At 37.5% G+C, this 26,705-nt stretch overlaps 1 protein-coding gene across 3 annotated transcripts in view; it reads right to left on the bottom strand.

The window, feature by feature from the left end:
* NPHP1 (nephrocystin 1) overlaps positions 1 to 26,705 on the bottom strand; it is a 59,077-nt gene that overhangs the window by 14,780 nt on the left and 17,592 nt on the right. For 2 of the 3 annotated variants that reach the window (XM_077843340.1, XM_077843343.1), the window contains 10 exons: positions 26,561 to 26,664; positions 26,188 to 26,230; positions 25,014 to 25,101; positions 23,440 to 23,534; positions 21,007 to 21,135; positions 12,370 to 12,444; positions 10,482 to 10,592; positions 8,966 to 9,048; positions 6,620 to 6,696; positions 5,622 to 5,721 (listed from right to left, as the gene is read on the bottom strand). In XM_077843340.1, coding sequence (XP_077699466.1) covers positions 5,622 to 5,721; positions 6,620 to 6,696; positions 8,966 to 9,048; positions 10,482 to 10,592; positions 12,370 to 12,444; positions 21,007 to 21,135; positions 23,440 to 23,534; positions 25,014 to 25,101; positions 26,188 to 26,230; positions 26,561 to 26,664 — 905 coding nt within the window. The remainder of the gene's footprint in view (positions 1 to 5,621; positions 5,722 to 6,619; positions 6,697 to 8,965; positions 9,049 to 10,481; positions 10,593 to 12,369; positions 12,445 to 21,006; positions 21,136 to 23,439; positions 23,535 to 25,013; positions 25,102 to 26,187; positions 26,231 to 26,560; positions 26,665 to 26,705) is intronic. The other variant, XM_077843342.1, reaches the window with a different exon arrangement.

Below are 26,705 nucleotides of genomic sequence, written 5' to 3'. Positions count from 1 at the left end.
CGCAAGGAGAGAGCTCTTGAATCATTTTAAATATACATTTTCTAAACATAGGAAATCTTGAAAACCTTGCAAACAATGTCTTTTATCAAGGAGGCAAATATCTTTGGGCTAAGAAAAACCACCAAAAGTTTAAAAAGAGACTTTTTTTTTTTTTAAGATTTTATTTACTTATTCATGAGAGACACAGAGAGAGACAGAGAGAGGCAGAGACATAGGCAGAGGGAGAAGCAGGCTCCATGCAGGGAGCCCGATGAGGGGCTCGATCCCGATCCCGGGTCTCCAGGATTACACCCTGGACTGAAGGCAGCGCTAAACCACTGAGCCACCCAGGGGGGCTCGAGAGACTTTAACTTTTGTAAATTAATCCTTTAATTTCTAGAAGAAGTATTTTAGAAGGGAACATTAGTCACAGAGGTAGAGTTCAGGTTTCCAGCCTGTTGGAAGTAAATAGAATGAATGTAATGCCTATGGTGGTGGAGGAGCAATGGATACCCCAGGGGTAGGTTCATGGAATTTAGTAAGTATCCTTGACCACTTCCTAATCAACTCCTGCATTTCTAGAAATATCCAAAAATGCAAGACAGGTTCTCTTCCATTCATATATGTCATTTGGTACACAAAGTTAGAAATTATTGTTTTCTAATCTGGCTACAATGCTAGTCTTGTGTCTGATCTGGATTTCAAAGACTGGTTGCAGAGGACCATGTAAGCTGCCTTGATGCTGCCACATACCTTCTTGGTGTTCAGCTGCAATTCCTAAGGCTTGTTCCACATCCTGTCCTCTGGTCTATGGCTCATTTGGGCAGTGTTTCAGCTGCATGCCCAAACCATGTCTCATGCTGAAGAACAGCCATTGATTTTGCTAGAGGAAGGGGTGTAACCTTCCTTTCATTTTTTCTTCACCTCTCATGGACCCGCCTGCTCTATCTGGCTGGCATCACTGCCAGCCTGTGGTAGAGGCCTTCGTTCCTCCCACAGTGTAGGCACTCCTTTCCTTCTGGCACTTCCCCATAACATGAGGCAGTACAGCTGCACTTTATTAGTTTTCTTTAGGGAAATCTTCTGATTTTCCCAAACTCAAGAAGACCAGAAAGCTCTGAGCTACTGAGATAGGCTATGCTGAAGAAGTAAAAATATACATCTTTCTGATCTCACAGATACACCAGCAAACTCTGATGGCAGAAGTGCAATGAACAGAATCATGTAATCATGGGCCCCAGGCTAGTAACACTATTACCTCATTTATTTTTAGAAATAATACAATGGAAGTGAAAGAGAAAAAGCAAGCTAGGATACATCAAAAAAGCAAAGACAAATAAACAAGTTTATAGCAAATTTATACACATACACACAGCCTACTTCTACAGATCAGTATTTCTTGGTATCTGTGCTGAACTAATACACTGAGAGTCGTCAAAATTCAGAGCCTTTCAGGGGCTTAAGAGCATGCCTTCGGCCAAATCATATCAAGGTAAAAAAACAAAAACAAAAACAAAAACAAAAAAAACATTGAAAAATAGCTCCAAAATTAGAAAGGCAAGTCTCGGTGAAACTGAAGGATTCTATGTGTTCCCTTATTTGCCTCATGCCAAGAGGGTCACTATGATTACAACTGTCTCCACAAAAGAAGTCCCATGGGCAGGGTTCTGGTGCTGTTTCTTTAGTAAAGGAGACAAACTGGGGCTCCTGGGTGGCTCAGTCAGTTAAGCACCTGCCTTGGGTTCAGGTCATGGTCCCAGGATCCAGCCCCTCATTGGGCTCCTTGCTCACCAGGTAATTTGCTTCTCTTTCTCCCTCTATCCCTCCCCTCCAACTCATTTTCTCTCTCTGTCTCAAATAAATAAATCTTAAAAAAAAAAGGAGACAAGTCTACACAGATTAATTTGCATTTTTGCAGGTCTTCACTACACGGATTAATTTGCATTTTTGCAGGTCTTCAGACATCCAAAGGCATACACACGTGAGACTGCTGGTTGGTGAAAGGACAGTGTGAAGCCAGCTAGCACGGGCACTGGGTAAAAATGGGTGGGAAGGCAAACTCTCACTGGGCTTCCCATCCTTGGGTCTGTACACATTGTTGTATGTCCCTTGGCATAATGTTAAAAGCCTCTGTCCTTTCTCCTTCAAGCAGAGAATTCTGGCCAAACAATGGTGAAGTTCTTAAGCAAGGGAGGGTGGGGAGAGAGGTGGGATGTACTTCTGAAGGAAGCAGTCAGGGGAGGAGAGGGGGCTGAGATGGATCAGTCCTGCCTCAGTCTCTACCCTCCAGGGTGTTCAGGCTCAGGGCAGAGATACCCAAAAGTGCCCATGCTGGTGGACCTACAGCACAGCCCTCGCACCACAGCCCATGGGCTCTGCATTGAGGCACGGGGCCTCTGGATTCTCTGAGTCCATGGCCTGGTCTCTGTGAGAGCCAGCCTGAACCTCGGCTGCACTGGAGGGTTGCCTCAGTCCATACTCGACACTACCAGGCATACACACTTCTGGGTCATGCAAAGTGGAGTGGCAATTCAAGACAGGTCCCCCCTGGGCTCTGGGAGGAGAGAAGAGCACACCCCAAGACAAGGTGAGGGAACTTTAGGGACAGCAGGAGGCAGAGCAGACGTCTGAAGTACACTTTTACACTAAAAGGCAGATTCCTACTTTGAAGTTCTTTAGCAAACATTTTTCCGGTGCCTCGTATATGCTGTGATCAAACAAGCACACCTCAGTTCCTGGGGTCTGGAGGGCAAAGACTCAGGACCCTTCTTTGAGAACCAGTATACACAACACTCACTGCTTTGGAAGCATGGGCCTGCCTACCTGACCTCTGCACCACCCAGTCATATCTGATCTCTAGATTGTAAAAAGTATCTTGGAACCAGTATCTGGGGCCAAAGCAACACTATTAAGAGTTGTGCTTGAAAGACACACTTGGGAGTACTTGGGGACTCCTGGAGGCTTACCAATGAGATGAGGAGTGGGAGGCTGAAGAAGCAGAAGAATGAAGCCAAACAGGATTATGGCTTTTCTTTTACAAAGACTGCTACTGTGCTTCTTCTTCTTTTTTTTTTTTTAATCTTGAAAAATAACAATTTTCCAAGGAGAGATTGGTGAAAAAGGGAATTTATAAGTGCTATAAACATCTGGGGGCAGGGTTGGGGGGGGGGAGAGTCAAGAGAATGAGTAATACCCATGAACACATCATTAATGGCTATTGAAAGATTTAACTGTTAATACTAGAATTATAAAACACACTTAAGTATCAGATATAAGAATGAGTAGTATTTAAACTAAGGGCATGATCCAGAACAAGAAAAGCAACATTTTAGGAGGCTATGCCAAGTTTTCATCCTATTACTCTGTTTTTTGGTAATGAGCAAGCAAGAAGCAGGTCGTGGTGGAACAGGTCAGCTTCATCAGTTTTCTGTTTCTAGGCACTGCTCCTCCTTTCCACTCTCTTGTCCACCATGTGCTCTCTGTGCTAGGTTCTTTTTCTCTATAGCTTCCCATCTTCACATGTGTACATGTCTCCAATCCTTCAAAGACTATTTCAAATCCTCCTGATATCACTAGCTACATAGCACATCTTCACTTAAACAAATTTTATGACATAGCACCATGGACCTAGAATTATATTTGCGTTTATGTATACATATGATAATAATAGTAAATAATTATAGCTAATACGTATTGTGTTTTACTATGTGCCATATACTATAAAAATAATCTAGATGTTTTACATACTTTCTTTTCATTAAACCTCATTATAGTTTCATGGGGTTGATAGGTCCTTTGGTATCTTAAGAAAGATAGTTAAATGACTTGTCCAAGAGATTACTGAGTTAGAAGGTGATAGATCTGGGAACCCACTAGAGTAAAAGTTCCTTGAAATAGGTGAAGGGATTAAGAGTACACTCAGTGTGATGAGCACTGAGTAATGTATGAAATTGTTAAACTACTGTATTGTACACCTGAGAAAATATAACACTGTATGTTAATTATACTGGAATAAAAAAAATCTAAAAAGAGCTCTGTAAATCAATAGAAGAAAATTAACTGAAAAGTATAATAAGTTTTAAAAAGCTTCCTGAAGAAAATGCAAATTAAAGTCACCATGAGATACCATTACTCACTTATTAAAATAGCCAAAATAGAAAAAAAAAAACAGGTAATACCAAGAACATGAGTAGCTGGAACTTTCATACATTGCTGCTGGGAGTGTAAAATGCTATAGCAATTTCAGAAAACTGTTTCTCATAAAATTAGAAAGACACCAGATTACCCAGCAATCCTGCTCCTATGTATTTATACCTCTGAGAAATAAAGCCACATAGCTACCCATAAAAAACTTATATGCAAATATTTAGAGTGGCTTTATTCATAATTGCCCAACTTAGAAACAACCCAGATGTCCATCAGTTAGTGAATGGATAAACACATTAAGGTATATCCAACAGGGCAGCCCTAGTGGCGCAGCGGTTTAGTGCTGCCTGCAGCCCGGGGCATGATCCCGGAGACCCTGGATCGAGTCCCACGTCAGGCTCTCCGCATGGAGCCTGCTTCTCCCTCTGCCTGTGTCTCTGCTACTCTCTCTCTCTCTCTGCATCTCTATGAATAAATAAATAAAATCTTAAAAAAAAAAAGGTATATCCAACAAATGGAATACTATCTAGAACAAAAAAGAACAAACTTCTACTACATGCAATGGCATGGATGACTCTCAAATGCAGTAGTATGCTGGGTGAAGGTAGCCAGACTCAGTAGACTACATACTATATGACTCTATTTGTAGAACATTCTGGAAAAGGCAAAGCTGCTGGGAATACAAATGGCCAACAGTTTCAGGAAAAAAGCTCAACATCACTTGGCATCAGGGAAATACAAATCAAAACCACCTCTGGTCAGAATGGCTAAAATTAAAAAGTCAGGAAATGACAGATGTTGGCGAGGATGCAGAGAAAGGAGAACCCTTTTTATTGTTGGTGGGAATGCAAACAGTGCAGCCACTCTGGAAAACAGTATGGAGGTTCCTCAAAAAGTTAAAAATAGAACTGCCCTAAGACCCAGCAATTGTACTACTGGGTATTATACAAAGGATACAAAAATGCTGATTTGAAGGGGCACCTGAACCCTAATGTTTATAGCAGCACTATCTGCAATAGTCAAACTGTGTAAAGAGTCCAGACGTCCATTGACAGATGAATGGATAAAGATATGATACATATATACATATTCCATATACATACAGAATGCTACTTAGCCATCAAAAAAAATGAAACTAGAGGGTATTATGCTAAGCAAAATAAGTCAACCAGAGAACTAGGTAAGTTTTATTGCATGTAAATTATACCTCAACTAACCTAATATTAAAAAAAAAGTTCTGGGACAATAGGATCATGGATGGCAAACCTGATTTAGCCAAGTTTCTCTACTATTTCTGACCAAATGTATTACTCAAGCTAACTAGTAAACAAAAGAACAAGCTGATTTGAATTTTCCTACCATTCCATTTCCCTGCTGATCCTTGGCAGATGAATTAATGAGGAAAAACCTGACAAAAGATGACCAAGTAGGAGAAGAAGCCAAAAGCAGGGATAGTCTACAAACATTGAAGAGCCTCAAGTTAATCAGGTACCAACCTCAGCAAGTCTCTTGATCTCCTGTTCAAAGATCTCAGCTTTACTAGGAGTTGAGGCTGCCTTCTCATTGTCATCATCTGATGGAAAACACTCCCATATGCTTTAAAAAAAATCAAAAATAAATGTCAAAACTTGAAATGCTTGAGACAATGAATATAATAAAATAAACTGCTCTCTATAATACAACAAAGATTTTGGTTAAAAATAATAATTGTATGAAAAGCAGGGGTACCTCACATACCCTAAATGAGCTGAGAAAAAAATAAAGCATGGCATTAAAGCCTACCGACCCCCCCTAAGCATACCTGACTGGCCCCTCGAGCTGCTGCTAAATCAGATGCTTTGACAGCATTGCTGCCAGATTATTAAGGGAAAAGCAGTTTAAAAAGCATGCCTAAAAAAAAAAAAAAAAGCATGACTGACTCCAGGTATAACCAATTGCTTCCCAGGTCCCAAACCCTTTCCTGTTCCAAGAAGGTGGTACTGGCATTGCTAGGGCAGCAGCATGCTATGTGTTCTACATCTGTCAGGAGCTGAGCTCATGGATCCATGAGTCAAGGAATATATCTGTCTTACTCTCCATTTCCCCATTATCTATCTAGCACAGTGCCTGGTCAATGAATATATTAAAAGATGCTCAATATTTGTAAAGGAACTCAGAGTGTATTTCACAATTTGAAATGTCTAGCAATAGGCAACCTGGGAATTAGACTATTTCATTATTTCTGTGGCAGTCACAAGTATCAGTTCAGTGTTCAAGAAGGCATTAATGAACAGACCCCATGCTTTCTGATTTCCTACATTAGAGTCTCATGTGTGCTGCCAAGAAAATAAGCACTTAGTAAAAATGATTAGGATTTTACTATCAAATGACTTATTTTTAAAAATGTGAATTCAAGTGAAGAATGTTATGCTTATTAGCATATAGCTCTCTTTGCTGGTGCTTATTCTGTTTACTTTTTAAGGAAAGGAGAGAAAGCAATGCCTAAGAGCCATACCTCTTCTGGATACCGAAGGGTCCACTTCAACACCTTTTTCATAAGGGGTGCCACCATTCAAGAATAGTTCATATGTTCTACAAAAGAATAGGAAAAACCATGTGTTTCCATTTTGAAACACTGAAATCAGGAGTGAAATATTTTTTAGCACAGATACATTTCCAGACATTTTATTTGTCTCATTGCTAAATGAGAATGAAAGTTGTTGATTCTTCTGTGAGATATTATCTCAGTAAATAAAGTTTCCTTCTTAACTTTGAACTGTAGAAAATACATTGTTCCCCATTAAAATGGAAAAATTAATTGACGCCATCAAAGTGTTTTGACTTTAATGATTTACATTAATGAACACATTAATGATGTATTTTTAAATGTATTTTTCAACTGTTTATACAGAGTAGAAATGATAAGTAAAAAATGAAACAGGGAGCCTGGGTGGCTCAGTTAAGTATCTGCCTTCAGCTTGGGTCATGATCTTGGGGTCCCAGGACTGGGCTCTGAGTTGAGTCAGGCTCCTTGCTCAGGAGGAAGAGTCTGCTTCTCCATTTCCCTCTGCCTCTCCCCTTTGCCCCCTCGCATGCACGAGCTCTCTCTCTCTCTCTCTCTCTCAAATAAAATCTTAAAAAAAACAAAAAACCAAAACAAAACATCCCTCCCCATCCCATCCCTTCTAGTCTGGAAAGGCCCTACCTTCTTCTTTGCAAATGCAAACAAATATATATATACATAGTAAATCTCAAAACTGACACATTTTCTTTTAAAGTTGCATATTGCCTAAATGTAGAAAGTAGAAGATAAAAGCCCTCTTTAATCCCGCTGCATTAACTCCCTAGTTCTGCTCCTCAGAGGCAACCTCCGGGAACATTTTACATGAACCTGCCCATATATGCACACAAATACAAATTTTATGAACAAAAGTGGAGCCACAGTACACATACTATCCTGCGACTTGCTTTTTTCCATATAATAATATACATTGGAAATGTTTCTATATCAATACATAGGCTTCTACCTCATTTAGAAAAATAGCTATGACTTTACTTTTGGAAAGATGGAGAAGATCCCCTTTTCTCTCCCACTAGGGACAGCTGAAAACCCTAGACATTCTTAAAAACAAAACAAAACAAATTTAAATCACAAGTAGCCTGGACTATTACATTCTCAGAGGGTGTGCCCCTTCCCCTATCACTGGGCTGATGTTAGAGGAGGACAAGTGGAGTCCGGACTTTGACCTCTGCCCTGTGGTAGAGAAGCCATACCCACCCCTGGAGTGTAAGCAGAAGTCACAGATGGCAGGGAGCATTATCTGAATTAATCCTCAGAATAACCCTTTGGGGTAGGAACTGTTATATTCTCCCATTTTAAGATAGAGGGAATTGGGGCTTGTATAGGCAAAGAACCTGGAACTTGGCTTAATTACACAGACAGAGCCAGGACTAGAGTCCTGAATTGTAGAATTCCAAACCCTGGATCATAATCACCATCCTGATGCCTGCCCAACAGTATCTCTTCAGTTAATTTCTTGTTTATATCTTAGACTTAGATTTTTGTGTGTGCACCCATTTAAAAGTCTGAATTGTCTTTTTCTTATTTCTGAAAGCCCATTTTATATCAGGGATAATAATCTGACTATGATGTTTATATTGCAAATATTTGGTACCCATCTGCTTTTTGGTCTTCAGTTTTAAATTCATTTACAGTAACTGCCATTAGGATTTTGGCGTGTCCCCTATAGGAGAAAAGTAGAGTCACAGAGGACCTGGGGATCCTGGACTTAGCTTTCCGACTCTTTGGAGAGAATCAGGTTCCGTTTTAGCACTGTGAAATGTGCTAATACCATAGAAAGTTACTGAAAAATATTCTCAGCAGAGGTAAACTCTTTTTCTTTCTTTCTTTTTCCTTTCCTTCCCTTCCCTTCCCTTCTCTTCCCTTTCCTTTCCGAGAAAGAGACAGAGACAGAGAGAGAGAGAGAGAACAGGAGTGGGGAAAGAGCAGAGGGAGAGGGAGAGAGAGAATCTCACTGAGCACAGAGCCCAAGGCAGGCCTCCATCTAAGCTGGAACCAAGAATTGGATGCTCAACTAACTGAGCCATCCAGGCGTCCCTGAGGAAACATTTTTAAAAATAACTGTTCTATATGTGGCATTTCTTCCTCTCTAAGATGACCCTGTACATGCTGTTTTCATATACCACCTCAAAGAACATTAAAATCAACATTGAAAGCCCTCTTCCCCCAAGTTTTTGAAATGCTAACAGAATACACACTCTGCAAACCTGAGATATCCAGATTCTAAATAATGAATTTCTACAAAATTATTCATTTGGAAGGAATATATACACAACTTACTTTGCTGGAATAGGAATTCCACTGGCATCAAAAAGTTTAAGAAACACCCAGCCACAACTTAATTCTCCTCTTTCACCAGTTGACTAGGAAATAAATGGGCATACAAAACTTAATGTCTGAATCAGCCAAATTTAAAAGCACATACCTGGTCCTTTAAAGGGAACAAAATTAGCATTCGCTTTTAGAACTAAAAAATTCTTCACAAGAAAATAAAGTGAAACACAGTCGGTCCCATTTTCCTGGCATGCCAGATGGCTAAGGAAGTATGTAAAGTGAAAATCCTTTCTTGTTAAATTACTTTTGAAAATCCCTTAAATCTGATGATGTCACAACTGTTGCTATTGTTTCAATGATATAAATATTTTGTGAAATGATCTAAACCACATAAGTACTACATGCGATTTATGCAGCTTTGTCTCAGTGAGAGATGCAATGCACGAATTAAATAATTTTTAATTTTTTAATCATGGGTCAGACTTTACCTCTACTCATCAACTGCTAAAGGCCCTGGGGACTTGCTTGGGGCTCTGCTTCCTTCTCCGGTCCCACAACACAAATGGATGCATCTGACTTGAAGAAATGAAAGTGGCAGCCCAGGTGGCTCAGCGATTTAGCGCTGCCTTCCATCCAGGTTGTGATCCTGGAGACCCAGGATCAAGTCCCACGTCAGACTCCCTGCATGGAGCCTGCTTCTCCCTCTGCCTGTGTCTCTGCCTTTCTCTCACTCTGTGTCTCTCATGAATAAATAAATAAAATCTTTAAAAAAAAAAAAAAGGATGATGTAATACTATTAACAGCAGTTGGTTCTCTGAGTCACCTTGAGGCCAAGTATATATACTACACCTACCAAGATATTATTAGATTGTAGGGACATTTAAATTACTCTCACGTCAAATAGGTAAAGATGACTAAGAGCACATTTATCATGACGAGCACTCAGCAATGTACAGCACTGCTGAATCACTATATTGTACACCTGAAACTAATATAACACTGCATGTTAATTATACTGGAATTGAAAGAAAAGACTGAATAAAATAAAAATAAATAAATTACTACACAGACCCACACCCACTGGTTTAATTGTTTATATGACATGAGTTAATCCAAGTTTCTGGAGCTCCCTTTATAAAAAATTATCACTCGACAAGTCACCTAATTAGAACCATCAGGCACAAGCTTAAGTATACCCTGACCCTGTAGGACAGAGCTAAAACACTGCTGGAATGCCACTAAACATCTTTTATCACTTTCTACAAACTCTCATCCTTTTCAAGTCTTCATTCTTTAAATGCATTGGAGTTCATTCAAGCTATAAACATAAACAAATATACTTTTATTATAAATGCTATTGACAAAGCAGCACTATATATAAATTAGAACCATTCCCATTCCTCAAGAGATTAAAATTCTATTATATATGAAAACCTCAATTATTTTACTTGTAAATACAGACTTTTTTTTTAAACTTCTCTTAACTGATACGTTAGAAGGTTTTCTCTTTCAACTGACATACATTGCGAATATAAGAAATTCCAAGTTCAAATAATATTCCAAGATCTGGGGATGAAGAATTGGATCTGATAAAACAATCACCATCAAGCAAGCAGGGCAAGATGCCAGTAACCTGAAATAAATAAACAATAAAGAAAACTAAGTTACTAATACAAATGGGAGGGAGGTTTCAGCTCTACTCATCTGTACATAGTTTATACTTTTCCATTGTAATAATAATCTTTTAAAGGAAACAGAAAGCAGATGGATTGGACCCATCTACACCAATGATTTCAAGTTAAAAAATTTAAGTTTTGTTTTGAGGGAAATACCTTTGCCTTCACTTATTCTTCCGTTAAAGTAATGTGAAAATAGTAGTGTACCTAGGTCCTCAGAGGTTTTATAAAAATAGTTTGCATATAAAACAAGGTATTTATATTAACCATTGTTTTTTGTAAATAGAGCTAAAATTGAAGACTTTATACACACATTTGCTCAACTTTCCTGAGGCGTGCCTTGTAAATTTTCCTTTCCTTTCTCTTTTGCTCATTTCTTTTCCTTTCTCTGGATAACCACACCCCTCTGCCTTGACTATAAAATCCTCCCCAACCCTCCAAGTCTAGTTTCTCTTCTACAAAACCTTCCCTGAGCTTAAGGGCCATAATTAATTTCACCTTCCTCTGTGCTTCCACAGTACTTGGGAGTTCCTCAACCATTACATTCTGCCCTGGCGGTGGATATCAACAGGACCCCCACACCAACAGGGCTATTCTAAGGACTAAATTAGATAATGCCCAGGAGAGGACCTACCACCATGCCTGGCACATGGACAGAGCTCCATAAACACAGGCTATTGTTATTATACCTGTCTATGTTTCTTCTCTACCAACATGTAAGTTCCCATAGTGCCTAGGAAGAATTTCACTCCTAGCAGATGCTTAATTTCAGTCAACAAAGGAATAATTTCTTATTTATTCTTCCAGTTTGTCTTCATATCCAGAAAAATTAGAAAGTTCGACCCTAAATGCTTCATGTACATAGAAATGCAACATCAGAACTGTGAAATGTTGTGCCAAAATACAAGCAGTAGGGCATTTAAAAGATCAAACTAGACTCTCAGATGTGCTAAAGCCAAGCATGGGTACATGCAGCACACAAGCTAGGTGGCTGGATCTCCTCAATGCCCTGTGTCCTCTTCTCAAACCCCTATTGCTTGAAGATCTTCAGATGCAGTAAGAGAAAGGTTAATGGAGAATTTTTAGGGGGCAGTGCCCCAAAGGAATTAGTTATGAGAAGTCAATACTAGAATAATGAAATTTATGAGGCAGGAAGAAAGTAAAGTAAAATAAATATAGACAATATTATAACAAGAACATCAAGATATAAAATCTTCATGTTCACTAACATCTATGTCATAGGGACTCAGTGGTTTGAACCCACCTAACCTCATTCCAGTCTTTTTTTGTTCCAGGCTTGACAGTGCCTGGGTGTAAAGTACCAGCCCCGGGCGTCACCCTTGATTTCATCTGAAGAAAGCACAGCTCTCATTAGCACAGTTGATTTCATTTGTGAAAAACACTTCCTAAATTTATCTTTTTGTTTTCATTTTCATCAGAGGGCATTTCCTAGAATTGAACCCCAAAATCCACTGAATAACATGATTCATAAGAATTGTAACTCTGATGAGTCAGAAACAAAAGTAATTTTTATCAAAGTCCTCAAAGAACATTAAATCATTATATGATTAAACATTAAAGATTCAAATCCGGCCCCATATATCTTGTGCTTAACATAAATATGTTATTTGAGAGATACACATAGACAGCTTTGCTTCAGAAATTAAATTGCATAACACTTAACAGGTAAAAGATGTTCATGTTTCATTCCATTCACCTTAGCAGATTCCTTACCTGGGGAGAAAAGGTCCATGTTTTGGGCTTTTTAGATTGCCATGTGGCTCTGACTGTATGAATGTTGCTCAGAACCTGAAATGAGATTTTCTTATATGAGATCATACTGTAGAGAGCTCTCTAAAAACATCACCACTTCTAGGGGTGCCTAGGTGGCTCAGTCGCCTAAGCATCCGACTCTTGATTTGGGCTCAGGTCATGATCTCAGGGAATCAAGGCCTGGGCTTCATGTTTAGTGTGTGTGTGTGTGTGTGTGGTGGTGGTAGTCTGCTTGGGGATTTCTCTTCATCTCTTTCTGCCCCTCCCCCTGCTCCCCCTCTCTAAAATAAATAAAAACTTAAAAAATTATTTTTTGTTTTTTAAAGATTTTATTTATTCATGAGAGACACAGAGAGACAGAGACAGAGACAGAGATACAGGCAGAGGGAGAAGCAGGCTCCTCACAGGGAGCCCGATGTGGGACTTGATCCCGGATACTGGGATCAGGCCCTGAGCCGAAGGCAGATGCTCAACTGCTGAGCCACCCAGGTGGCCCAGTATCTTTTTTACGATTTTATTTTAAATAAAATCTCCATGAGAGACACAGAGAAAGAGGCAGAGACACAGGCAGAGGGAAAAACAGACTTCCTGTTGGGGAGCCCAATGCGGGACTCGATCCCAAGACCCCGGGATCATGACCTGAGCTGAAGGCAGATGCTCAACCACTGAGCTACCCAGGTATCCCACATGTTAGTTAGTATCTTTGCTGTGTTAAGGAGGAAGACAAATACAGGATAATTTTAGATTTATGAGAATAATTTATAGCTAAATAGGTATGTTAAAAATTGAAAAGTAACCACTTAAATAACGGAAATATAATCTATAGATTTCAAACCAAAAGTAGAAAAAAACAGAACACAGACAACAATATTTCAACAGATGACAGAAACAGAAAAAAGCAAAAAGATGATAAACAGAAAAGACACCAACACCAATAAAAAAAGTAAGTCCAAATATACGGGTATTATAATAAATGAGGCTCATCTAATATTATTTACTCAATCCAGATATGGACAACACAAAGAAAGTTATAAGCCTATTTTATTTATGAATACTAATGCAAAAATCCCAAATAAATATTAGTGAACCTAATTCAGCAATGGTTTTCTTTTTAAACAAAATAAAAAGTTTATAATCAAGAAGAGTTTATCCCAGGATGTCTCAATATCAGAAAATCTATTATTGTGGTACACTACATTAACAAATTAAAGGAAAAAAATCAAATGATCATCTCAATAGATGCAGAAAATGATTTGCTAAAATTCAACATTCACTTGTAAACATGAAAACCTGGAGCAGAAGAGAATTAACCTAAGAAAGGGTACCTATCAACAACTTGTAACAAATATCCTATTGGTGAATTTTCAGATGTATTTACATGTAAATCAAGAAGACTACAAGGCAGTCCCTCTGGTAGTCCCTGGCCAAAACAGTAAGATAGCAAAAGGATATGAAATAAAAATGGGAGAGACAAAACTGTCTTTATTTGCAGGCAATACAAATGTACACATAAAAAGTCTGAGACTCTATAAAAAGTAACACTATATTTTATTTTTTTTTATTTTTATTTTTTAACACTATATTTTAAAGGTACTAGATATGATAAGCAATTTCAGTAAATTTTAGGGATACATGACCAACTTCCAGATGACAATAGCTTTCTATGCATCAATCATAACCAATTAGAAAATATAAGAGGAAAAATATTCCAATTCATTATAGCTACCCAAACTAGCTAATTTTCAGGAAATAATAAGGCAGAAGGAAGGTAAATGGAGAAACAACATTTAATGATAATATAAAGAAGTGAACAGAGAAATCTTCCAGAACTGTACTATCCAATACAGTAACCACTAAGACACATGTAGCTATTTAAATTTAACTTTAAATCATTTAATTAAATTTAAAATTTGGGGGTACTTGAGTGGCTCAGTCAGTTAAGCGTCTGCCTTCAGCTCAGGTCATGACTGAGCTTAACCAACTGAGCCACACCCAGGCCCCCAGTAGACTATTTTTAAAGAGAAGTCTTGGGGCACGTGGGTGGCTCAGTGGTTGAGTGTCTGCCTTGAGCTCAGGTCATGATCTCAGGGTCCTGGGATCAAGTCCTGCATCGGGCTCCTCCCAGGGAGCCTGCTTCTCCCTCTGCCTGTGTCTCTTCCTCTCTCTGTGTGTCTCTCATGAATAAATAAATAAAATATTTAAAAAGAGAGAAAGAGAAGTCTTAAGGTTACAAAAAATTTGAGCGCAAAGCAATTATTTTTTATCTTAAAAGTCAAAGTACCTATCACAAACTGGGGAGCTTCAATAGAACTAGGTGATAAGGCCATGGGTGTCTGTTATGTCATGCTTTGCACATTGCTTTGTACTTGAAATAGTTCATATTTTAATATTGCTAATTCCAATAAAAAGAAGATGGGAGTATAAAACAGATGTAAAAGGAAACAAGTAAACAAATTGAAAAATTATAATGGTCTAATTATATAAGAAAGATTTGAAATGTAAGATTTAGGCTTGCCCTCTATTTTCTTTTATTATTGGCAAAACAGATGGGTAATTAGTTGGTGTATTATTTCTTAATGAGTACTTAAGGGTTTTTGATGTATTTTTTAAAAGGGTGAAATATATAATGGTGGTAGTTCTGAAATGTGTCAAACATATCAGACAAGTTAAAAGAAACATACAGTGAACTCCCATATACACATCACCTAGATTCTACCATTAACATTTTACTATACTTGCTTTATCACATCTATCATCTATCATCTATCTATCTATCCCTTGATTCATCTTATTTTTTTATTTTACTTTTTTTTTAAGTAGGCTGGAGCCCAATGTAGGTGGCACCTACCTTCCGTTGACAGGATGGTGTCAGAGGCCTGCTAAAATGGAAGTTAAAATAAGATCCAGAAATTCTTAACACCCAAAATGTCTAAGATACAATAAAAAACCACTCATCATACTATAAATCAGGAAAATCTCAAATTGAATGAGAAGACAATGAACAGACACTAACACTGAGATGACACAAATGTTGGAATTACCTGACAAGCATTTTATTTATTTTTATTTTTATTTTTTAATTTTTTAATGGTACCTGACAAGCATTTTATTTATTTTTTCTTTTTTTTAATTTATTTTTTATTGGTGTTCAATTTACTAACATACCGAATAATCCCCAGTGCCCGTCACCCATTCACTCCCAACCCCCGCCCTCCTCCCCTTCTACCACCCCTAGTTCGTTTCCCAGAGTTAGCAGTCTTTACGTTCTGTCTCCCTTTCTGATATTTCCCACACATTTCTTCTCCCTTCCCTTATATTCCCTTTCACTATTATTTATATTCCCCACATGAATGAGAACATATCATGTTTGTCCTTCTCCGACTGACTTACTTCACTCAGCCTGACAAGCATTTTAAAGTGGACTTCTAAAAATACTTTAGTAAGCAACTACAGACATGTCTGAAACAAATTTAAAATACAGAAAGAAATACAAAGTCTCAAGAAAGAAATAAGGAAATCTCAACAAAGAAATAGAAGATAAAAATGAAGAACCTAGTGGAAATCATAGAATTGAAAAATACAATAATCATAATAAAAAATACACATGTGCACAAACACAACTCATTGGACAGACTCAGATGCTGAATAAGAAAGAGAGAAAAGAATCAGTGAGCCTGAAGATAGGAAAATAGAAATTATGCACTCTGAACAACTAAGATAAAATCGATGGAAAAAAATAATCAGGGCCTCAGGAACTGGTGGGATTACAACAAAAGATCTCACGTTCATGTCATCAGAGTCCCAGAAAAGAGTCTGGAGCTAGAAAAGTATTCAAGAGAATAATGCCTAAAATATCCCCAAATTTGGCATAGGACACAAATCTATAGTTTAATAAGCTGAGCAAATCTCAAACAGGATAAACCCAAGGATTCCATGCCCAAGTACAAAAATTAAACACATATATTTTGAAAGCAGTGAAGAAATAACACGTAGATTAACCAATAAGAGGCCACTAATTGTAGTGACAGTGGATTTCTCATCAGAAACCACAGAAGGAAGTGAAACAATATTTCTCAAATGCTATAAACAAAAAAACAAAAACAAAGTGCCAAACCAGAATTCCATACCTATTGAAAATATGCTTCAGGAGTGAAGGGGAAACAGACATCCTTGGATAAAGAAAAATTAAGAGAATTTGTAGCCAACAGGAAGAATGGTTAAAGGGAATTCTTTAAACAGAAAGGGTATGTTAAAAAAGAATCTTTGAACACCAGGAAGGAAGAACAATTAAAAGAGTAAAAGTAAGAGTAAATACAACAGACTTTCTCTTGAGGTTTATAAATTATGCTTGATTGTTGAAGTAAATATAAGACTGTGTTTTGATGTGGTTCCCAGTAATACAGAGTTTTAACAATAAAGCTTTTTATTTGTAATTAGGGAAGCACTATTAGGTAAATAGCAATGAGTATTTGTGTACCTATTAAGTATCTTCTAAAACTTGTCAGCTGGAAATCCAACATAAATTAGTTACATAAGTTCACTTCTATTATTTTTATTTTTTTTTAATTTTATTTATTTATTCATGAGAGACACAGAGAGAGGCAGAGACATAGGCAAAGGGAGGAGAAGGAGGCTCCATGCAGGAGCCTGATGCGGGACTCAATCCTGGAACTCTAGGATCACAACCTGAGTCAAAGGCAGACACTCAACCACTTGAGCTACCCAGGTGTCCCCACTTCTATTATTTTTAAATGAATCACTTCTATTATTCCGATATGTTATTTAAATAAAATCCAATCTTTAGGTTCTCATATATGAGAATAGGGAGAGGTAAAGTATCAAACCAGATCTGAGCAAAGAAGGCAATTCATCTTTTCTTGGTCACCGATGACACCTACTGGCTTATTAATGGTGGTGGCTTTGTGCAGGGTATGTAGAAATGAGGGAGGATTACAGAAACAAAGTACAGAAAGAAAGAAAGGCATTGGGAGCTAGAAGTATACCCAGCACGAACTAAGCTAAACCCACAAATTCCTCCAAATCTGATCAGCTCTCAAAGCTCCCTATCTCATTGAATGTCACTGCCATCCATCCAGATAGATGTCCTGTTTGACACCCCACTCTTCCTCACCCACCATTTCCAAGGCATTACTAAATTGTGGTTTTTACAATCTAAATATCCCTTTGGCCATAGTTCTCATCTCCATCTCCACTTCCCTAGTTTAAGTTCTTAGCCTCATATCTCATCTAGCCACACTTAACATGTTTTACTATTTTCTAAGTGTTTTACTGATTATATTAACTCATTTCATCCTCACACAGACCCTAAGAGATGTGTGCCAGATAAGAAAGGGGAAAGAGAGCAAGGCCAAGTAATTTGGTCAGTGTCTTACACCAAGCTGGTGTAACTAGGGTCAATCTGGGACAAATGGCTCCAGATTTTGTTTTTTTGGAGGTGATGCTTGCTGCCCTTTGACTACCACACTGTCACAGCCTCTAAATGGTCGACTCATGTCCCTTCTGGTCAGTCCCCTTCTAATTCATCTCCAAAGAAGAGTCAGAGATATTCCTAAAGCAGAAATCTAAACTATTATCACTTCCTCCAAAGACTTGCCCTGTTTTTAGGATAAAGACAAAACTCCCTTACATCATGGTGTATATAGTGTTTTACACTGTACTCCTTCCTCATGTATCCTATTTCATTCCATCCTACACTCCCTCTTGTTCTCTCACTTGGCCACACTGGCCTTCCCCAAGTCCTTTCCCTCTAAGCCCCTTGCCTGTTTTGCTCCTTTGGCCAGGTTTACACTTCCCGTTTCCCTTCACCCTCTTAAGGCCTATTTATCAGATCTCAACCCAAGCATCACCTTCTCAGGAGGGAGCTTAGACTGTCAATCTGAAAGTTCTTTTCTAATGTACGTAGTGCTGTAAATTTCCCTCTCAGTTATCCTTTATTAACATCCTATAAATTATATGACACATTTTCATTTTTTGTTCAGTTCCAATTATTTTCTAATTTCCCTTGAAACTGTCTTTTAATCCATTAATTTCTAAGTATTTAAGGATTTTTTCAGTTATCTTTCTGTGACTGATTTCTAATTCAATTCCACATAATCAAAGACCATTCATTGTATCATTTCAATTCTTTTAATTTGTTCAGGGTAATCTCTCTTGATAAATGTTCCATATACACTTGAAAGAATGAGTATTTTATTATTTTTAGGTGAACTGTTGCACAAATTTCTATTAGATCCAGTTTGTAGATGGTGTTAATTCCCTTATATACTTACTAATTTTCTGTCTGCTTGTCCCACAGATCACTGAGAGAGAAGTTAAGGTTTTTAACTATAACTATGGCTTTGCCTGTTTCTCCTTTCATCTCTCTTTTTTCAAAAAGATTTTATTTATTCACAAGAGACAGAGACAGAGAGAGAGAGAGAGAGAAAGGCAGAGACATAGGCAAAGGAAGAAGCAGACCCCATGTAGGAAGCCCAATGTGGGACTCAATCCCAGGACTCAGGGATTATACCCTGAGCCAAAGTCAGATGCTCAACCGCTGAGCCACCCAGGTGTACCAATTCTTGGTAATCTTCTTGTTCTGAATATTATTATATTTTGAATGGTCTACCTTTTTCATCCTTTTACTTTTAACCTGCCTATATTTATTATACTTAAGGTGGGTTTCTTATATATAACATACGGTTGGATCCCTCTCACTGTGGTTTTAACTTGCATTTCCCTGAGGACTTCTTATATGTTATATATATCTTTTTATGTCTCTTAATTTTTCGTATATTTAAGTGTCTGTTCAAGTCATGTCAATTTAAAAAATTGAGTTATTTTTTTATTTCTTGGACATCCTTGATTTGTGACTGATCTTAGGGGGAAAGCATTCAAAATTTCACCACAAAGTGTGATGATGTCAGCTTTAGTTTTCTCTTGTTGCCTTCACCAATTTGAGGACGTTCCCTTCTGTTCCTAGCTTGTTAAGAATTTTTAAAAAATCATGAATGGGTGTTGAAATTTGTCAAATGCCTTTTCTATATCTTGAGATGATTACATGACTTTTCTACTTTAGTTCTGTTAATACGGCAAATTACAATGATCTATTTTCAAGTGTTAATTCAATGTTGGTTACACAGGTGTATACAATTGAATTCCTGGAACAAACTCCAATTAGGAGCTGTTTTTCTTTTTAATATATTGCAAGATTCAATTTGCTAATATTTTGTTTATAATTTTAGTGTCAATATTCATGAGGGAAACTGGTCTTAAAATTTTTCTTTCTTGTGATGTCTTGTCATATTTTGGTATCATGTTTTTCCTGGTCTTATAAAATGAGTTGGGAAGCATTTTCTTTTTATCTGTTCTTTGGAAGAGTTTATGTACTATTGTTGTTATTTCTTGCTTAAATGCTTGGAGAAATCCACCAGTGAAACCATCTGGGCCTAGAGTTTTCTTTGTTGGAAGATATTTAATTACATTTTCAATTTTTTAAACAGAGGTTATAACTTTTCTATTTCTTCTTATGTCAGTTTTGGTAAATGACAGTTTCAAGGAATTTACCTATCTATGTTGTCAAATTTATTGGCATAAGGATATTTATGATATCTCTTTATCATCCTTTTAATGTCTGTAGATCTGTGGTGAGGTCTCCATTTTCACAACAGATATTGATTGTTCATTATCTTTTTCTTTCTTTTTAAAATTTCTTTATCAGTGTTATGAGGCATTTTTCAATTTTACTAATCTTCCCAAAGAATAAACTTTTGCCTTTTAAAATTTTCTCTCTTGTTCATCAGTTTTATATTTCATTAAATTCTACTCTTTTTTGGCATTTTTAATTTGGTTTGTTTTATTTAAGTTTTTTTTTCATTAAATTTCACTCTTATCTCTAATATTTCCTCCATTCTACTTCCTTCTGGTTTAAGTTGCTATTCCTTTTCCAGTCTCTTGAGTTGGTAGCTTAGAGTTGGTAGCTCACTGATTTTAAATCTTTTTTCTTGTCTAGTTTATGCAGTTAAAACTACAAATTTCTAGCTAAGCACTGTATTTAAGCTGTATCTCACAAACAAATCAATTAATTTTTTAAGTGTCATTTAGATTCTTTGCTTGGTATTGGGTAAAAAATATCCTCTTAGGAGTCAGGGAATAGTAAATTGGAAAAGGACAAAAAAAAACTTTGTAAGGTGATGGTAATGCTCTATATCTTGATTTGGGTATAGGTTATATAGGTATGCAATACTCTGTACACTCAAAACCTTAACTATATGTAATACTAGAAGATAGGCAACAGTACTTTTTTTGTAAGTGAGAAATCTAAGGCTTCAGAGTAGTTAATTGGGATACATTTACCAGTATCATGCACTTAGCAACTGAAAGAGCCAGGAATTAAGCCTATGTCATCAGAACCCTTATGGTTTGCATTCTACCACATATTATTTTATAAGTATACACATACATACAACGAGAGAGAGAAATTGAGAGAGAGAGAGAGAGAGAAACAGACATACTCCATGAAGTACATGTTTACTATGTGGCTTTAACAAAATATTTCTCCAGACTGATGTGAACTGATTTACTCCTCAGTAAGCTCACCTTGTTACCATCAAATATACAGAGGCGTACATGTCTACTGAGAACCTGGATGCTCGTTCCTGGAAGAGGAATCATTTTACAGCTCCAGAGGGTCAGAATGAATGAAACACGACTTGGTCTTGATCTAATCTAAGGGAGAAATTAGTTAGAAAAAAGGTTTATTTTATGGCTTATAGACAAATTTACTTTCAAAGCATCTTTTATAAATACTTAAAATGTACACAGAATAAAAAAGGATGAAAATTATATAGAAATGTACACAAAAAAGTTTCAATAGTCTGCACAACTTAAATAAAAACCTTACATAAATTTTTCACAAATCTTTATATTTGGAATATTTGCATTTTGGGGGTAAATACATAAAAATCATAAAGAAAAAAGTCAGTATAGTCAGGTAAAATGGATGACTCAACTATAGAAACCCGCATTCCAGGTTCATTCTTACAGCTCATTCTTATACAATGTGGGTAAGTGTAGAAGGTCACCACAGCATAATAACCAATGACACCTGGCATTACTATTATCCAGCTGGATCCTCTTTGTTTTAATTCTAAGCATTTACCTAAACTGCTCCTTGGCTTCTTACACAGATGTATACACTTTTAAGACTTTATCTATTCATTCGGGATCCCTGGGTGGCGCAGCGGTTCAGCGCCTGCTTTGGCCCAGGGCGTGATCCTGGAGACCCAGGATCAAATCCCACGTCAGGCTCCCGGTGCATGGAGTCTGCTTCTCCCTCTGCCTATGTCTCTGCCCTCTCTCTCTCTCTCTCTGTGACTATCATAAGTAAATTAAAAAAAAAAAAAAAGACTTTATCTATTCATTCGTGAGAGACAGAGAGAGAGAGAGAGAGGTAGAGACACAAGCAGAGGGAGAAGCAGTCTCCATGCAGGGAGCCTGATGTGGGACTTGATCCCGGGGACCCGGGATCACCCCAAGCCAAAAGCAGACACTCAACTGCTGATCCACTCAGGCATCCCTCTCACAGATACTTTGATAGAGAATGCATTGACCATTGGATAGGGTTTTTCAGTTCTAATTCACAAGTATAGTTTCTGAACTATATAAAGTACAATAAATTGGCACTCAGGTTTCTTATCGAAAAATATCTTCAACTTTTTTTTTAAAGATTTTATTAATTTATTCATGAGAGACACAGATAGAGAGGCAGAGACACAGACAAAGGAGAAGCAGGCTCAATGCAGGAAGCCTGATGTGGGACTCAAACCCAGGACTCCAGGATCATACCCTGGGCCGAAGGCAGGCATCCCTGAAAAATATCTTCAACTCTTAACATTATGCTTTATGGTTATGAGCCTTTTCATCTAAAGACTTTATATCACTGAAAAAATAAGACAATATCTAACAGCTTGTCACATTTTTAATTTAAGAAATGAGAGTTAGGGGCACCTGGGTGGCTCAGTGGTTGAACATCTATCTGCCTTTAGCTCAGGTCATGATCTCAGGGTCTTGGGATCGAGTCCACATTAGGCTCTTCTCAGGGAGCCTGCTTCTCCCTCTGCCTATGTCTCTGCCACTTTCTCTGTGTCTCTCAAATAAATAAAATCTTAAAAAAAAAGAAAAAAGAAATGAGAGCTAAATATTTAGTTCTCTGGGTACAAATTCATAAAATTGAATGCCATTTATTCAAGTACTAGTACACTAAGCAGACCAAATACAACATTTTTACTGACTTGTAATAAAAGATACTTCACAGTAAGAAGGTCCCAGGGAATGTTCAGGTTGAGAGGGGAAAATTTTATACCACCTCTCCCCACAATACCTGACCACACTGGTCCTCTTATTCTTCCCTTGAGACTGTGACAGAAAAAGGGAGAAAAGGCAGGAGGTAAACAGGAAGGGAAGTGATGTGCTCTAATGTGGTTCATATCTGCTTAAAAGGAGGAGAGTAGAATTAAATATCAAGAGTGTTTCCTACTTCAAGTACTTGGGATACCAGGAATCTTTTACTCTAAGCTCCTTTAAAAAAAAAACTATAATCATAAAAGACTTCCAACTTCCTCATTCCTACTTAATAAAAAAAAGTTACTACTACTACTATTGATATCAGCTAACATTTACTGAGTTATTATGTGCCAGACACTGTTCTAAGCCCTCCACACACGATGTAATTTGTCACAATGACTCTATGTTAGTATTATTATCATTTCCTTTTTTATAGATGCAAAGAATGAGTATGAGAGATACCTAGTATTACTTCCTTTGTAACATGGGAAAAGAAAGCAACAGTTTCATTGTCTTAGCATTTCATTGTCTTAGCAATGAAACTATCACTGAGTGTTTAAAAATTAAAATACAGAAATAATTTTTTAATTTTCTAGAATACATTAATCAATTTACAAGTTATTTGTATCCTTACAACCATAACAAAATCTGGAAAGGTATAATTTTACTGATAACAACCATACTCACAGTGCCTGTTTTAGCATCCCACATTAGATCTCTGAAGGCTAGTTGTGAAGGAGTGAGCTCTGGTTGTAAGAAGTAACTTGCTCGAAACTGATTCCCTGAAAAAATAATTTTTCTTTTATTTTCTTACAAAGAAAGGAATGAAATCCAAAGCCAAAAATGTATGATATTATGCGACAAATTTAGGAAACAGGCATCCAAAATGTCAAGTTCCTTACCAAGAACTTGCTTTCTAAGACATATATGCCAATGGAGATTTATTTACCCATAAGAACTACAGTAGAAAAAGGAAAGATAGAAGCACATAGAGCTGATCTTAAAGCAGCTTTAAGAAAGATCTTAAAAACTTTAAGCCAATAATGTGCCCTGTGATGAAGATGATCCATTCAAATATTATGAAATGCAGAAAATGTGTAAACACTTTTTAGAAAAATACATAATTATTAATTTCACTTCTTGACACAAAACCATTGTTACACTGCTTCCCAATTCTTTAGTTATGAAGAATGCTGATCATAAAATCACTTATTCATTTGAGAAATCTTTTCTGAGTTCCCACTATGTGCAAGGTACTCTGCTAGGACCTGCAAATACACATGTGAATCAGAGAAATACAGCCCCTGCCCTCATTAGTTTACAGTTGAGTAGGGGAAATAATTTCAAAAAATAAGTAGATGAGAGAATAAAATAATTATAAACTAACTTATATCCATAGAGGGTGCTGAAATGGAAGGGTGTATGGGGAAACTACATTACTCAAAGAAGGCATCTCTGGGTAGATGGAAACTTCTGGGATGCAAAGGATGAGAAGGAGCTGGGCATTCAGGGAAGGCTGGGAAGGCTCTTCTCAGCCTTCCCAGCAAAGGAACCTCAAAGCAGCCCTTACAACAGACGATTCAACAACTCAGGGTACACAGGAGATCCTCCTCTAACATCAGTTCTCTGTAACAAGCTCATGACAAATGTTGTTAAGTATGGAGAAATCCAAGAATGAATAAGAAAACAGAAATGCAAATGGATAATAATTTTTCAGAAGTCTTTCTGTGAAGAAAAGGAGAGAAAGGGAGGCTTTGGAAGTGGGGGTGGGCTGAAGATACACGAAAAGGCTCATAATTTAAAAAGTCATATTTTTTAAATAAAGCAGAGGGTCCAGGGGCGCCTGGGTGACTTAGTTCGATAAGCGTCTGCCTTCAGCTCAGGTCATGATCCTGGAGTCCTGGGATCAAGACTGGCATCAAGCGCCCTGCGAGCGAGGCGGGGAGCCTGCTTCTCCCTCTCCCTCTGCCTGTCACTCCACCTGCTTGTGCTCTCTCTCTGTCAAATAAATAAATAAATCTTAAAAAAAAAAAAAAAAAGGCAAAGGGGCTAGAAGCCAGAGCACAGGTAAACAGACTGGCATCTAACAGGATCAGGGTCCTTCCTCCACTGTCATAAGAAGGATGAAGAAATAGATGAGTACCAAAGAGATGTGATATTCAACATCTTTTTAAACAACTTGTTTTGACTAAAACAATAAAAGTAGACATAAAACCTGACTGCTTAACTACAAGTATGTGGTGGCTCACAGAAACTATTACCTTCCTCCAGAAGCTGGAAGAGTGTGGAAGGCCTGAATCCTGCAGGAATAGCTCCCATTGTGGTTAACACATCAACAGTGTTTATCTGCTGAAGATAGTAAAGGACAAAATGGAGTTGTTTGTTTTCATTCATGCTATCTCCATAATATTTTCTCTTATTGCTATAGCAACTACAACCCAAAAAAGGGAAACATGAACTTCAGTGGGCATGGACTTCAGTGGGCAAATACACAATTTAACCCCAAATTCCCAAGGATGCCATCCATCACTGAATTCTAGGCTCTTCCAAGGACCTAAGCCCCCTACAGAGCCCAGTGGGCAGAGCTCTGTGCTCCAGACCAGGAGCTTCCTGCACATCTTTCATTAAAATGTTCCTACTCCTGTCCCGCTCTACATGCACTGCCATGTAACCATTAAGTTAACATCATAAACTGATACACACTGAAGAACTCATGACTTTTTTGTATGTGTGTACATACATACACACATACGAGCATGTCCATGTTAGCAGTAAGTAGGGTAAAAAGTCAGAAAGGGTATTTACTAAACAATTAACGGTGATTATTTTTGGGAGGGAAAGAGTGGATTTTCATATTGTTATATAACTTTTTTATATGATAGGAATATGGATAATTTCTTACTTTTTTGAGCTTTTTGGAATTTTTCATATTAACTGAAATTTAACATCAGTCTTTACCCAAATGGTAGAAAATTCAGGCAGAATCAATAAGAGATAGTTGTAAGCCCTACAAATATACTATTCATATAGAAAAGGGCTAAAGTGGGCAGCCCAGGTGGCTCAGCGGTTTAGAGTCGCCTTCAGCCCAGGGTGTGATCCTGGAGACCCGGGATCGAGTGCCACATCAGGCTCCCTGCATGGAGTCTGCTTCTCCCTCTGCCTGTGTCTCTGCCTCCCTCCCTCTCTCTCTCTGTGTCTCTCATGAATACATAAAAATAAAATCTTTAAAAAAAAAGGCCTAAGGAGAAATATTACTTGGAGCATAGACTTATTAAACCAGAACTATGTATTTTATGCTCTGTACCTCCCATGCCCTGTACCCTGTTTAAGTTCCGAAGCTATCTTCCAAAGTCTCTATCCTGTTTTGAATCTGCACTCTATCAGAACTATTAGGTAACAAAACATAACATCTTTAACAGAACAGGTGATACCAACCTCTGAGATAGCTTTTTGGACAGCGCTCCAGTGAGAATCAGTTCTGGGGGGCAAAACAGCAAGGTGAGTGCACAGATAGCTCATGCCTATTTACTCATTTTGGGAGTGTCCTTAATAAAAGAACAGAGTACTTAATTGTTAATAAGTTATAAAAACTTAGAAGTCTCCAAATGAAACCAAGATAGAATAAGATCATGCACTAAAAATAATCATGAAATTAAAGTAGTACTGATCTTTAAGCAAACAGTAACATGAAAAGCACTGTTCTCAAACTGCCAAGTTGCCTCTGTTTCAAAAAATTCTGGAATTATTTACAATAGGAAAAATAAAGAGTTTTCTTAAACTCACTGTGCTATCCTCTCACACCTTTTACCTTTGTTTAACTTCTTCCCCTCCTGCTGTTTGGTCTCCCACTTCTACATCTTCTTCACTGTCTTCTTCTTCACTTGTGTCTTGACCTTCTTCTTTATTATAGGGCTGAAAATTATTGAAATATGAAATGCTTTTTACCTAATGCA

This window comes from Canis aureus, chromosome 12 (genome assembly GCF_053574225.1).
Source record: "Canis aureus isolate CA01 chromosome 12, VMU_Caureus_v.1.0, whole genome shotgun sequence".
NCBI classification, from domain to species: Eukaryota; Metazoa; Chordata; class Mammalia; order Carnivora; family Canidae; genus Canis; species Canis aureus.
This window is presented reverse-complemented; position numbering and strand designations above follow the sequence as displayed.